The sequence below is a fragment of the Drosophila sechellia genome, chromosome 3R, assembly GCF_004382195.2.
Source record: "Drosophila sechellia strain sech25 chromosome 3R, ASM438219v1, whole genome shotgun sequence".
Classification (NCBI taxonomy): Eukaryota; Metazoa; Arthropoda; class Insecta; order Diptera; family Drosophilidae; genus Drosophila; species Drosophila sechellia.
Genome location: NC_045952.1, coordinates 18,509,528 through 18,524,548, shown reverse-complemented (window position 1 = coordinate 18,524,548; position 15,021 = coordinate 18,509,528). Strand labels below are relative to the sequence as shown.

The 15,021-nt window shown below is 45.3% G+C and overlaps 1 protein-coding gene across 1 annotated transcript in view; it reads left to right on the top strand.

The window, feature by feature from the left end:
* The window catches only part of LOC6607016, a 114,773-nt gene that overhangs the window by 59,521 nt on the left and 40,231 nt on the right, over positions 1 to 15,021 (top strand). The window contains 2 exon segments of the mRNA XM_002031769.2: positions 8,797 to 8,903; positions 8,994 to 9,211. Coding sequence (XP_002031805.2) covers positions 8,797 to 8,903; positions 8,994 to 9,211 — 325 coding nt within the window.

The window sequence follows — 15,021 nt, the reverse complement described above, 5'->3', positions numbered from 1 at the left end:
CCCTCGACGGCAAATTATTGAAATGCATTCGCATTTCGCATTCACCCGACCAGGAGAGACACTCCAATACCAAGGAACCATATAACCTATATATACCATGCTATGCCATACCGCACCATATGCACCCGACCTCCCCCTTCCCGGAATTCGACCCCTCCATACCCTATATAAGCAGGGGTATCCATTGCCCATGCACCGTTCCAATGAACGTAAACACAATTTCCCAATGTTCTGCACGAATAGTTTGTTTGATCGTAAAATTTTATTTCTGCATTCAAATCGCAGCGCTAAACAAAATGCAAAAAGAGCGAAGAACGCGAAAAAAGCCGAAATGCCATTGCAGTTCGTGCACAGCGAGAAAAATGTGGGATTTCAATTTGAAATATTACTATATAACAGGATAATCAAATATTTTAAATTACTATGCTTGAATAGATTTAACTGCATTTGAATTCTTCTTGAGGCTCAAAGTTATTGCGTATTTTTTCCAGTGTACTTTACATTTTCCGTTTGGGCCTGTCTTTACCCTTTTCATTCTGCTTATGATTTGGCCAAAGAATGAGTTTCGTGCCGCCAAGGAATCCGAATCGATGCGCTTTGGCGGAAGGGTCATGAATTCCCTCGCAAAGTGGACGTTTTTAGTTGGCCAAGTGTTGTCTTGTCTTGTGGTCAGTGGGCTTTGCAACTTGGCCAAGATCGTAATTTGTAAAGCAAATACTGCGAATTTCATGCATTTAACCCAAGACATTTGCTCCCTTTAATCTGGCATTCAATTTAAATTTGATCTCCATTTGAACTGCATTCCCAAAGCATTATTTATGCCCAAATGCATTAATAGGCTGTGCCAGAATAGCTCCATTCCACCACACACACACACATACACCTTCTGTTGTGTGGAAAATCATATTGACGGCGATGTGTTGACGTTCAATGGGCGAAACAATCTGTTGAAAAGCGCTTTGAGTGGCGGATGGATGCAGAAAGGGGGCCAATGGGCGCATATTCGTACCATTTTCGTCAGCTAGTAAATTTTTAGTGGCCCCGGCTACTTGTGTTGTCCACTTGGAAATGGGCACACACTTCTAGCTAACTAGCAAATAAATAAAAAGTGCAGATCGCGAGGGCTGCGGCGCGAAAACAGAGTGAACTAAAACAGCAACATGATCAACAGTTGCTCATAAATTAAAGTTCGCCATCGTTTGGTGTGCCGATTTTTGAATCGCAGGCAATAAAGTTTAACGTGCACACTTATGACCAACCGCAAAAGGAGGCCGGCGGAAGGGGGCGGGGCCAGAGATCGGAGTACCAACTATATAGTATAGGTGTATGCAGTATGCACTGCACGCAACATTTGCACTGCGGCCAAAACGCAAATTTCGAAGAACAAAAATTAGATTGAATTGTTTCTCCTGCTGCTGCCGCTGCAATTGCTGGCCAAAGTCAAGGAAATGGCCAAAAAGGGGGAGGGGCAGGGGGGTTTAAAGGGGCCCATAATGACCGACCTGGTCTAGGCAATTTGATTGAGTTGTTTCCAATTGAAATGGCAAAAACGCTGCGGGTGTTGGCACTGATGTCTGACAGCAAATGACTGCGAAACCACTTCGGACTCCGACTCAAAAGTCATTTGGCCCGGCCGAAAGGCAGTCCAAATCCAACTTCGAGTCCAAACCGCAGTGGTGGAAGAGCTCTGTAATTTCCAGTTACAGTTACAGATTTCTAGCCTGCCAGCTAGCCGATTCAGCTGTGATTTGGCTTATTTCGCCGGGCCTGCGGTGGCCAGAATTGCTCGAATGGCCAGAATGGCAATTGCATTGCAGTTCCTTCAACTTCAAATTCGAAGTTGGAGCCGCATGCAGCGGTTCTTGGGGCCGTGTCAATTAGAGTTTGGGGTTGGGACTGGCACTGGGACAGGGTCTGAGTCCGGTGTCCTGGGCCCCCAAGGCGCTGTCATTCCACTTCCATTTGCATTCGGTGACCCAGAAGATTCCGTCAAATTGTCGTCTCACGTTGACTCTGGCTAATTCGAATGGCAATGGGCAATGGGCAACGCCTTCACCTTGACTTGGCCAAAATCAGGCACTTGGCTAACTAAGCTTAAGCTCAGTTTTCCCTCGCTTTTCCCACAGCGCTTTTCCCTGCGTCTACTAATTAAAGTGTCCGCTTTTTTGTCGCGATTTGTTAATTGAATTAAATGTGTTGGCCAAGCGAGCGGGTCATCAAAATGCAGGCGACGACTCCACTTTTGATGGGGGCATTGGGACTGTCTTTCGCAGTGCTGGTATCTACGTGTGTGCAACCCATTTAGCGAGAGTGCACTGTGCACTGCTGCAGTGGCCACTTAACTGTAAAGGCAAACACACGTACAACTGCCGCCAGCTTTTGCGGTACGACTGGGCCAAAACGTACATACATATGGCAGATCGGTTCGCATGGTGGGCCAATGGCGAGGATTTTAATTGAAACTGACATTGTTAATTGATTAGCAATGTTGAAAGCATTTCAGCAAAGAGACAGCTATTATTTTTGCCAGCTCGGAATTTAGTGTTCCCTCAGGATTTATTCGCTCACGTTGTCTTTGTCTCGGAACATAATGATTAGGATTAGAAAACGATTGTGATCAAGTGCTAAACTAAACTATAGTGTTTCGATAACGTGACAGGTATATTATATACATGGCACATACTTTAAAATGATTTTTTAAAGCATAATTTAGGTAATTCGTGGTTATTACCATGGTGTAAGGTTCATTTTCCTTAAAGCCATATTTTTTATATACATTTTATTGCCTAGTTCCTTTAATGTCAGCTTTGTGGCTGCCATTTACACACTGTTCTCTCACGAAGACAGTGGGCAATTCCCATGGTCTGCTGCCGGCTGGTCAGTCAAGTACCGCTAAATTGTTGCAGCAGCAACAGCGAGAACACCAACGGGAGCGAGTGCAACTGCAGCAACTGCAACAACTGCAGCAGCGACGCTTCCTGACGCTTGGCGCTCTGCATGCTAATCAGCTGGAGGCGACACACGAGCGGCCCACATACTCGCATGTATGGGTTTGAGTGCTTTGCCAGTGGCAGGTGTGTGTCAGTCCCACTTCAGGTCCATCCCCATCCGCATCCCCTTTCCACATGGGCACATGTGAGCCCCCCTTCCGTGTCTAGACCAATGCCCATGGCCCGGTGACAACTGGCAGCTTGTTACGCCCTTTCGACTGTCACACGCTTATTGCTCTTGTCACAAACTGCTGGTTGTTGTTGGTAGTAGTTAGTTGTTGGCTGTTGGTTGTTGCCTGTTGGTGTTGTCGCTTTCGAGTGGGTTGATTGGCGGAGAGGAAATCCCCTCATTCTCTCGCTGGCCAACTTTTCAAATTGAATTTCGCCGATTTATCAATTTCCCGAAAAACACAAACAATAGAAAGTGGAAATGGCAATGGAAATGGAAATGGCTGCCGACAGCACCGGCAGCGACAACATTGGCCATGGCTAATGTCATTTTGGGCCAGGTACGACTACGGCAACGAGACGAGTACAAGTACAGAAGGCACCCGATGGCAAGGTGCAGTGCCCGGGGGAAAAACCCCAGGCCACTTTGAAGTTACTTCGCTGCTGCCATGTCGCGCCAGCCGCTTTTCCGCTTTTCTCCTCTGGCAAAGCAGCCCAAGGAAAAGCCGCTCATGTCCGCGCATTTCTAATAAGCCCACGGGGCACACCTCAACTCAACTCAGCGCGGTTCAATTCAATTCAACTCGGCTTGGTTCAATTCAGGCGCTCAAGTTCAAGTTGAGGCCTCCTGTCGCCAACATCGCCATAGGGAAGGAAAATCGAGGTAAAAACAAACGCCAAATGGCTGAAACAGAATCGACATTGGCGCGGAATTAATCCGATTTTTATTCATGACAACTCCACGGGGAAAAAAGATTTGAAAAGTTGGCTTAGTCCTTTTATGATGAAAACTTGTGTGAGTCCCCCATTTCAGTAACTGATGACATTTGACACACGAAATGGGATTCAATTAAAATCTCGATGACCCTCTTTCTTTTCTCTCAGTGTACAGGACAGCGACCAGAGACATTAAGTGGGACGGGATGGGATGGAAAGGCAGGGGAACTGGGCCCATGGGGCGATGGGGCGATAGCCAATCTGCTGTGGCCGCCGGCTGGCTTCCGTTGCCGGAATGTGGTGACAATGTCTTCTTGGGCTTTTCTCCGCCTCTACCTTTTTGGCTTAGACTTGGGCTTTGGCTTTGGCTTGGGCTTGGGCTTGGTCTTTGGTATTGGTATGTGTATTGGCTTTTCCTACTGGCTTCTGCTGTTGCCACAGACAATTGCATTGTTGTTGCCTCCTTGACCGTTGTCGCAATGCTAGTAATTTGTGCAAATGAGCCTCTAAAAAGGCGTGGAGCCTTTGGGACACGAACTCGAGGGGGGGAATCCGAGGGACTATCAAGAAAAAACAAACCCAAATAGACAAAAAATGTTTAAAGCGCCATTCGGCTATGTAAACGATGTGGGCCCCGCCGAAAATGAACAACAAGAAAGGAAAGCTGTTAAATGTTTTTTTCCACCCATTTTCCATTTTCCAGTGCTTCGTTTTCAGATTTTTGCCATAGTTCAGATGGCTTCGTTCCTGTTTTTTCCTTCTATTGCGGCAGTAAAACGAAATGATAGTACCGTTTTGGCTTTAAATGTTAATTGAGTTGAGTTGGCCAATCCCTAGATTTAAAGCGCCAACAAATCCACAGCCATTTAACGAAACGCACAGCTCCATTTAAACTAATCAGCGAAAAGCATGTGCTCCGCCAAAAAACCAGATAAATAATAGCCTCGCCATAAAAAACTACGCACCGGGCTGGGAAGAAAGAAAAAGAAACAGCAATTTCAGCATAACTATTTACTACGCCTACTCTGACGTTTTGCCATCGTTATCTGTGAAAAATTAGCAGCGTGTACCGCCGAATCAAAATAAACCGAAAGTAAACAACTGGCGAGCGGGATAGAAGCTCACGCATACGGCCATAAATGGGGATGATAAAGCGGCCGGCACAAGACGACCTGGCCAAAAACACGCCTGCGCCATTGAGTTAACAGCCGCCTCCCCAAAACCAACCCCCTCCCCCTTCCCCGCGCCGCTAAAAAAAGCCCCCGGAGAAATACGCACACACATTTTACTGTTACGCACCGCGTTCGTTTTCGATTTAATGCCGCCGCGTATTTCACCTGCAAAAATGTCGGTATTTCGCTGTTTGTTTTGTTTACCGCCACAAATTTCCGTCTGGTCTGCTGGCGCTACTCGGTGGCTTTAAGGCCACCACCACCACATCACCAAAAGTCGGGCTTTTGTTTGCTTAACTCAATTTTATTGTTCGCCATTCGCAAAAAACACAAAACAGCCGAAACGGGCTGAGGCGAAAAAGAGCAAAAATTATGTGTGTCAGCGGCGGGCAGGGCAACAAAATACGAAATACAAATAAATGAAACCTCCAAATTAACAGGGACAACAGCAGAAAAGAGGTCGCCTTCTTTAAATAAAACAAACAAATAAAAGCTGAGCACAAAATGCCATGGCGTATGGGAAAAACTCCCAGATAGGCAAGTGCGGGGGTCAAATTGAGTCACCTCACGCAATGCAAAACAACAAAAAACTAACAACAACATTGACACCTTGAAGCAACAACAGCTAACAACAATCCCAGGCACTTGTCCAAAAATAAAATCAAAATAAAAAACACACTCACTCACACGATTCCGTCTGGCAACGTCATTGGCAAAAATATATACTTATAGTACGAGTATAAACTAATAGACGAAAAAAACAACAAATCGTAAAAAAGCGAAACAAAAATGTAGGCACAAAAATATTGAATAATAAAAGTGCGTACGAGTGTGCCATGTCTGTGGGGATTTGTTTTGATTTCATTTCATTTCGCTTATGGTAAATGGAAGATTTTGAATACATTTTGAATATTGCGCATACGCGCCGTTGGCCGCCGTACTGCAAACTGGTTAAGTTGTGAAACCAGAGCGCTTCCTGTTTGCATGCCATAAAAATACCGAAGCTGTTAGCATCGATCCGTTTTGGGGCCAAAACACTTGTCATTACACGATTTCCTTTTGTCCCAATTGTATTTACCTTCAGTGGGTTTCTTGGCTCTTCGCCTTACTTTTCTTTTTCGAACGAACATTTCCGCTTTGTTGTTGCTGTTGACATTGGCTTGAATAAGCGCAGATATGGGCCATAGAATCTTGGCTCTTATCGTGCAAACTGATAAGCTAAAAGCTCTTTCACAAGGCACACAAAAACCTCAATGAAGTTGCTGGCACACAAAAAAAAAAACAACCGCTCTAATCACAGAAATCAGCCAACGACTTTGGTGCTTTTTGTTCGCTTTTTGTGTTGTTTTGGGTTTATTTTTTGCCTGCGTATAAATTACACTTGAAAATTACTTAGATTTTGATTGGTGATATCTGTGGGGCCTTTTTTTTTTTTTTTTTTTTTTTTTTTTGTTTTGGTTGATTGCAGGCCACGGCGGAGTCGCTTTGTCTCCGGCTAACTCGCACTTGCGCTTTCCCTGGCCAATTTTGGTGAAAGTCATCGTTTCCCCCGAAAACAAAAGCGAATATCGAGCACGTGGCTAATTTAATAAGCTTTAATTGCAAACTTCAAACTACAAACTGAAAACTGCAAACAGCAAACAGAAAACCGCACTGCAAATCAAGTCGAAATGGAGCTGCAGCCAGCGAAATGCATGCAATTTTCACAAATTTCGCCGGCACATGCAAACAACCGACTGACTGACTCTCTGGGCTGGCGCATATCATATCGCATCTCTCACTTCCTGACACCGCAATGTAATTTTGCTTTCAACACCTCTTTTTTTTCTTTCTTGTTTCGCTCCTCGACCGACTGTTGCCGTGTTGATTGCGGCCAGCAAACGTGGCCAAATAATGGCCAAGACAGCAGAAAAGCACAGCATTTCCCAGGCTCAAGAGACCCGAAATCGGGCGCGAATATATCGCATTTCAATCACGCGCTCTGGGGCAATTTACGTGCGGCCACGCAGCAGCTAGTAGGCCGAAAAGGCATTCAAAAGACGCGGTCAAAGTTTCAGCAGTTGCAGCAGCATCAACAATGCAACATCAACATTGCAACTGCAACCGCTCGCTTGCAGTTTATTAAAGTTTTTTCCAGCTCAGCGCAATGGGGCGGAAAGCAAACGGCCTAACGGTACGGATTGTGCGCATTAAAATGGCCACATCGTGATGGCCAGGCCAAAACCACCTTTCCCCCAACCTTACCCCTCCTCTGACTAACCGACAGGCACGCGCCTTTTGCCGGCCGGCTAGCAGGAAAATGAGGGGGGAAAATCGAGCGCAGCGAGCACTGATTCTCCACGGATGGGGGAAATGCGCGATTTATGCGCGAATTTACTTTTATGCGATTAGCAACGATCTGCGGCAGAAATTTATCGTTGAGTTTAGTAAATTTAATTGGGACGGAAATCCAGGCAAAAGGTGATGGTGCCAGCACTGGTGCTTTTGCATTAGACAAAAGGCTAAAACCTGGTAGCCGAGTAATAAAGTTTTACGGCCCAGCACAGCTCTTTTGGCCAAGGAGGCAGCATTTGGCTAAGTGCAGACTTGGCCACGATTGCCCGCGGCTTTTCACATTGCACAATGGTGATGATGGTGAGTCGGTTGGCCGGCACGAGTTGCTTGGTTGTGTTTTCTGTTTACTGCTTTCTGTTTTGTATTTTGTGCTTTGGCCCAAAGCAGATGGCCAAAAGATAAGCACAGTTGAGGAGTTCTGACCGAAATTCTGAGCATCAATAATTGCTTGCTTCACTAGCACTGCATCTTCAGAGGAAACCGCCACCTGCTTATCAACTTTAATCCTGGCACGCAGCAAGTGTTGGAATCCTTTGAAGAGTCTAGCACCACTTGTCTCAATAGCCGCCATTTGGCTTAAATGATTTGGCCAGAAGGGGGGGTAGCACTCTGCTTGATTATGGCAAATATGCCAAATCAGTTTTTCCGTTTCAAATGCTTTGAATTTATGAAAGCGTCGCGACTTTATGGTCATCCCCCGCCAATAGCTAGATGCATTTAAGGATCCAGCCATTGTTGACGCCAGCCTTTGTTCAAATTTATATGTTTGAGCGTCAGAAACGTTCGCCGTTCATAAGGATTTTGCACCGATTTGGTCAGCGAAGGTTGCGCCAAGGTTAGCCAACTTAAAGCCAGTTTAAAGCCATCTTGAAACAGCATGGAAAGCCATCGGAACTGGGAAATCTGCTGGCTGAAATTCATTTGACGTCGCTTCGAAAAATGTGAGGCCATCGGAAGGAGGCCAATTAATGACGAAACAATAATAAAAGCACAATGGGCGGCGGAATTTGGTGGCCACACAAATTAGTTAAATGGAAAAATAGTTTTGCGATGTTTTGCATTGAAATGCCGCTCGAAGCGATTATCGCTGAAAAGACCTCGACGGATTGTTGTTGCTGTTTTGCGAATTACAACAACGATGGGCGGTCGCTGTTTGATGTGTCTAAGCAAATGCCGCCAATGCCTGCGTGTGTATATCTTTATCGCCCAGTTTCTAGCTTCTCTATATGTAGATAACTGATAAAATCAAGAACCATAATCTGGGTCAATGTTCAAAGCGGGAATTGATTTGTCTAAAATATGTTATATATAAAACTAGGCCACAAAATTCTGTTTCAATGCAATGAGGAGTTGGATTCTTGCAAATATTATTTATTAACTAAACCATCTATTTTTCCTATCTTTTGTTTTTGCAGTCCCCGGAAACGTCCGCCCAGCGATCACCAGGACTACGGCAAAGATGAGGAAACATGCCGTGCCGCCGAGATTCTGTCATCGATGAAGCTGCAGAGTCCGCATGGCTGTAGGTCATCCTCCCTCCCTGACCCTGTCACGCCCCCCTTTGCGACCACGCCTACATATAAGCTAATTAATTTTAACCATTTCATCCCAGCAATGGCCGACAAGTGCTCGAGTCCCGGCAGCAGCTCGTCGGCTTCCTGGAGCTCCGGTTCCCCATCGCCGCCATTGAGCGACGACGGCCACGCCCACCACAGCCCACACAACATGATGTCGCCCCACGATGCGGACAACGCACGCACACGCACAGCATCCGTGTCCACGTCGGACGAGGGCATTGTCATCGACTACAAGGAGGAGCGCAAGAAAAAGGTGGGTGATTCGATCTAAGGCCCCAACATCTAGATATAAGAAACATATAGAGATTGGTGTACAAGAATGCGGTCAGTAGAATCTGGGCTAACGGCGGTGGAGCGTGACATTTTGTTGCATTTTAATTGCAACTTTGTGTATAGATTTTAATTGCCATAATTATGTAAATGTCGGTCTGTTCTTGGCACGGCCACACGGCGTATGCTTGATGCCCATTACTCATACGCAACGTAGCGCTGCTGCTGCCGGCGAAAGAATATACAGAATATATAGAATATCAAATAAATGTCGACAATGATTCAAGCCCAGGAGAATGGCAACGCATCAATCACACAAAAGGGCAATGTCAGCGGCTCGTTAACTTGGCAAACACACACCGCACACACTGCAAAATTCAACAAAATCAATAACCCCCAGCCATCCGATACCGATTCTCAGGCATACTCCGAGAGTTCTGGCTCTTTAATTAATTATGTTTGAACTTTAAGGGCCTCAGCCCGAGAAACCGAAACGAGCTAACTTACGCAGCTGAAAACCAGCACGGAAACGAACAACAACGCCCCCCATCCAGAAAACTTCTGCCCGTCTGCCGTTTGTTTGCCCAACTAGTTACGCTTTCTCACCAGCTCGTGTGTTTGGCTATTTCGTTTAGAGCTTTTAAGGGCTCTTAATAGCGAACAAACAAAAAACCTAAAAACGAGCAGCCGGCAATGGCAGAAATAACAACAACCACAGCCGGGAACAAATATCAAAGTGAGCAGCAGCCGCGGTAGAATATGTTAACCTTGAAAGTCTGATTAGATTTTCATATGGCTACGACGAAAAAAAAATACACTTGACCAAAAGAGTTTGATTGAAATGTTTTGTATTGGAAAATATTCAATACTTGATCCATGATGTAAATCATTTAAATATATTCAGCCCATCCGATTGCTGTTTAGAATATACAATTGCCCTCAACCCATATAATTCATACCTAGGGCGCAGTGTCTTTTGACTTGATTAATAAGGATTGGAAATTTACCGGACTCCTCATAGCGACTTGACTTTTCGCCCAAGTCCAATCAATTTTCCACTCGTTTCAATTAGTCAAACGTTTTCGAATCTTGCTGCCAGCAATTGCACTTTCACTTTCCATATACCTGTTGCACAACCGAGCCGAAAAAGCTGACCAAAGCGTCAAACTTCCTGCTCCGTCAGTCTACAAAAGAAAAAACAATAAAAAACAAGAAACAAATTAAATGTCTGTGCGCATTTGAATTTATGTCAGAGTCAGGCGGCCACGCCCATCGTTTTTCGGGGGCTGAGCTGCAAAAACAAACAAATGCACAAACGAGCACAATGCAAAAGTTTATTTTGCTAAGGCGTGGCTGGTTAATTGAAAAGATATATGCCGCATTTCCGCATCTTGCATCTTGAATATCGCTGCCCAGCGAAAACACTAGCCAGCTGGATGGATGGATAGCTAGATAGATAGATGGATAGATATATGGATAAATGCACGATCGCCGGGCTGAGAACGAATGCAATTAATGTCTAATTGTGCGCAATTATTGTCAGTTGTCAGCTGTGTGTGATGTGCCGCATCAGAATAAATGCGCTCGCCCCGAATTGAAACGATTCGAGTCGAGTCGAGTGGAGATCTTCAAGGCGTCCACGTGGCGCATACGTAATGGCATCCATCTGACATTACTCATACGCACTGAAGCGCGTGCGGCTCGCTGCTACCAGATGCATTGATGATCAACCTTCGTTGCTCAGGCGCGTCATGCGATTCAAATGGAATGATTTAAAATGTAGTGAAACACTAAGAGGGTCGACTCACTGTGGCCTTTGTCTCGCTGAATCTTCGTCACCGCCATCGTGCGGGTTATTATTTAAAATGCAGATTTATGTGCATTCGCCATTTGCCATTTGCCATTTACCATTTACCGCCGCCACCCGTGACAATCAGGGCCGCAGCCCCCAACCGCCTGCCTTTTAATCAAGGCCCTTTTGCAGTTGCACTCCCATTAAGGCAGCGGCAAAGCTCCAAGGCAATGCCAACCCCAATACCAATCCCAACCGCAATGGGTGGTTAAACGCTCGCCCATTAATTTCCAGGCACATCACACACTCACGGAGTTCGCGATGGCCACCAAAGGAAAGCTCAAGCTCGAGTGGGAAGGCCACAAGTCAATCCTGGAGGGGAAATTAAAACGCAAACTGCCACGATGGCATGTGACAAGCAATCAGAGCCAGCAATTTGCGGTGACAAACTGTTGGGAAAAGTGACTCGACTAGATCGTCCAGCTTTGCCACTTCTTCTGCTTAATTCTCATAGAATGAATTTCCCCAGAATTTCGAGACTTAATTGGGCCAAAACCCTATGAGAGCACAGCCGCATCAGCATTCACTTTGTAGTTGCGGCTAATTGCACACGCCATGTTCCCTCACCGCCCCCCGCACACTTCCCCTTCTCTAGTTGCTAGTCTAGTATAAACTTTTCAAATTCCAACTCACAGTATAGCATAGTTTTTTTTCCGTCTAATTTGTTTTATAATATCAAAAGGCAACAAAAACGCCAAAGCCAAAGCAAACAGGCAAATTATAGTGCACCTAGCAGACAGCGCGGCGGTTGATTCAGAGGCGGCGTCGAGGGGTTTTACACCGAGTGTGGGGGGAGGTGAAGGGGCTAAGGAGGGGCGGCGGCGGATGAGCGGCGTTGCGGTTAGCTGGCATTAAGCTTTCGCAATGCCTGACAGTTGAAACACAATCACAAACAGAGGCGAACGCACACTAAGAAAAACACTAGCTGCAGCTTCGGGCGAAGGGGTAAGCGAATGACGTAGGGGCAGGGGGAGGGGAAGAGGGCGGCGGAACTGCATTCGCGGCCAGCCAACATGGCGCTGCACACGTGTCTATGTGAGCCTTGGCTTAGCCGCTTTTGGCCTTTTTTTGAAAAATGTGCACGTATTTTGCAGCTGGCAGCAGAAAAGAAGGCACCCTCTCAAAAAAAAAAACACTTACACTGTTGAAAGTTGCTATTTGAAAGTGGCCAAGATAATCAAATGATTATTATTATTATTATTATATATATATATATACACATACAAAACTCTATGGTTCTTAACTTATCATTAAGAATGGCTTACTCTAAATTTTAATCTATGTGCAGCGAACAGCAGCGCTGCTCTTGCATTTGCATTTATTTTTAAACAGCTGCCCCTCTTCAAACAAGCTTAAATTTATATTTATGATTTTCGTTTACACCTCACCTGCGCTTTGGCTTTGCCTTATTTCCTTCGTCTTCGCTTAACTTTCTGCAAATTATTTTTAAACCAAAAAGCAGAGCAGCGCAGAAATATGGCAGAATTTAATTAAAATTCATACGAGTGCCTTTGAGGGGCTCTGCAGCAACCTTGAGTCAACACATTCACTCACCACACACTCGAGCACCTCGGTCGCAGCCTCAGAAAACTGAAAACTGAAAACTGAACACAGAAGGCACAAAACAATTGGCACTTTGTACATAGACCATAGATCGACGTCAGCATCGCAGTCGTGTGTATTAATTTCACTCATATGGCTGTTGGCCTTGAATTCTGATTAGGAAGCGATTTAAATTTATCTATAAGTCATTTTTCTTGGCTCTGCCACTCACCTTTTGCCGCTCGCCTTTATTGAGTTATTATTAAAACTTAATTGTGCTGCTAAAAGCCATTTGGATTGATCCCCTCCCACACCCTCTGCCTCTTTCCAACATGTATGTGGTTTTTTAAAGCCCCCCTCTCCACCGCATCCAATGTGCAATTTGTGGGGCATTAACAATTGCAAATGACTTGGCCAAAGTGTCGACATCTTGGCTGCGTTGGTAGATTAGGCAACCCGGCGACGGGCACGGGGCGTATGAGTAATGTCTGAGAAGCGAACCAGCTGGGCACGAGTGTAATTACACCTTAAGCAGAATAAATGACAGCGCAACTGACTGACAACCGGGCAGCCTACGCCTCGAAACCCCAAGAAACTGCAATCAATCGAGGGTCAATGGAAAAACAAAGGGCATTAGAGCAAACAGTGCCTTTAAATTGCGCTCAATCTTATCTAAATTCTTTGAAATAACTTTCGATTAATCCGTTTCTAAGAAGCACATTTACATTCGTAGATAACAAGAATCCGTCTAAAAGCATGGGGACATTCCCTAATGGAATGTGCATTTTTATATTTTTTATTTACTAAAACGGAAACATTTGTATGTAAACTGCCATTTTAAGTTGACGCATGCCTCACGTCTTTTGCATTCAACAAGCTAAGGAAATGGCTGCCGCAATCCGTCAAAAGTCAGAAAGTCACTCGCAGGAGTGGCCAGAAATGCACACACACAAAGAAGCAGTCGTACGTGTGGGAGAAACGAACTCATAAATTTGTCATAATTGCAAAAATGTGACTAAGGCAAATGGCAATACGGTGGTGCAAAAAAAAAACAGAAATGCAATAAAAGCACATATATTTCCACATACGCAGTTAGCAGCGCTCGTATTGGAAAAATGAATATTTAGTAGTCGTAGTTGGCTTTTCCACGGGTCGAGATCTGTGCCAAGTGCAAATGCAGGCGGCAAACGGCGAATGGCGAACGGAAAAGCGGAAAACGGCCAGAGCAACAAATGCAGCGCCAATTTTCATGTTCAAGGTGACAAAACGAAACGAAACAAAACGAAGCGGACACTCGAGCCAAAAGCTTCAGCTCATCGTTTGGCCTCGTTTCCGTTTGGCTTTCGTGTGTGCTCTATTGCTGTTGCTTTTCTCGGTTTTCTGGCTTGCTGCTGCAGTTTCAACCTGGCCATTTCATGCTATATTTGTCATCACTTCTTCACAGTACACTTATGGGTGGAAAAATGAGCGGGCGAAAAGCCAGGCAAAGTTACGATTTTTCCCCATCGCGTGTAAGTGCAGTGCCCACTGTACCGCTGTCATCCGGATTGGCAAAGGCCGAAAAAAAGATTAAACGCTTCATCGAATGCGGTATTTGGCATTGGGCTTGGGGCCCGCGCCTCTGACACACTTTGCCAGCCTTCTGCTTATGGCCAGATACAATATGTGCACTTGCATACCACAATATATGTACATAGATAGATATCAACAGGGAAAAAGGCTGTGTAATCGGCTAACAAATCTTGGCAGCCAGCTGTGATTATCTAGATCTTAGATAACTAGTGCAGGCATATACTAATAAATATACTAAAAATTCATATTCCTTTCATAATTATAGTGGATCCGATTTTTGCAAGTGTTTTTAATGGTGTCTTTTCTAGAATACATTTTGAATGTGCCAAAGTAAGGTCCTCTGTCCCATTTTTCACTCAGCGACATGAACAAATTGTTCTGGGCGACTTACATTGTGGTCAGAGGCATGCAATCGAAATGTTTGCGAAACATCTTTTGGCAAACGTTTGCCACGAGCCACACAAAACTGAAAAAGAGATGCACAAACACTGCATTTTCATTTCGATTTCATTTTGCCAGAAGCGAACAACTTTCCGCCCACCTTCCCCGCTCCCCTTTCCCCGCAAAAGACTTTTCCGAGGGGTCACAATTAGATCAGCAGAATAATAGGAGTGCAAAGAGCCGAAAGAGGGCAGCCCGGCGAATTGGCCTAGTTTCGGGGTAACGGTACACAACAAAATGGCGGCCCTTGCAACTGTTGTCGTGGCTGTACTTTTTCACCAACACACATGCGTGTGCAGTTTTCTAGGTTACCGCACACAGTGGCACGAATGCGGATGTAGATGCGGATGCCACACTGTTGCAGCAAATACATTGCGCCGGCCGGC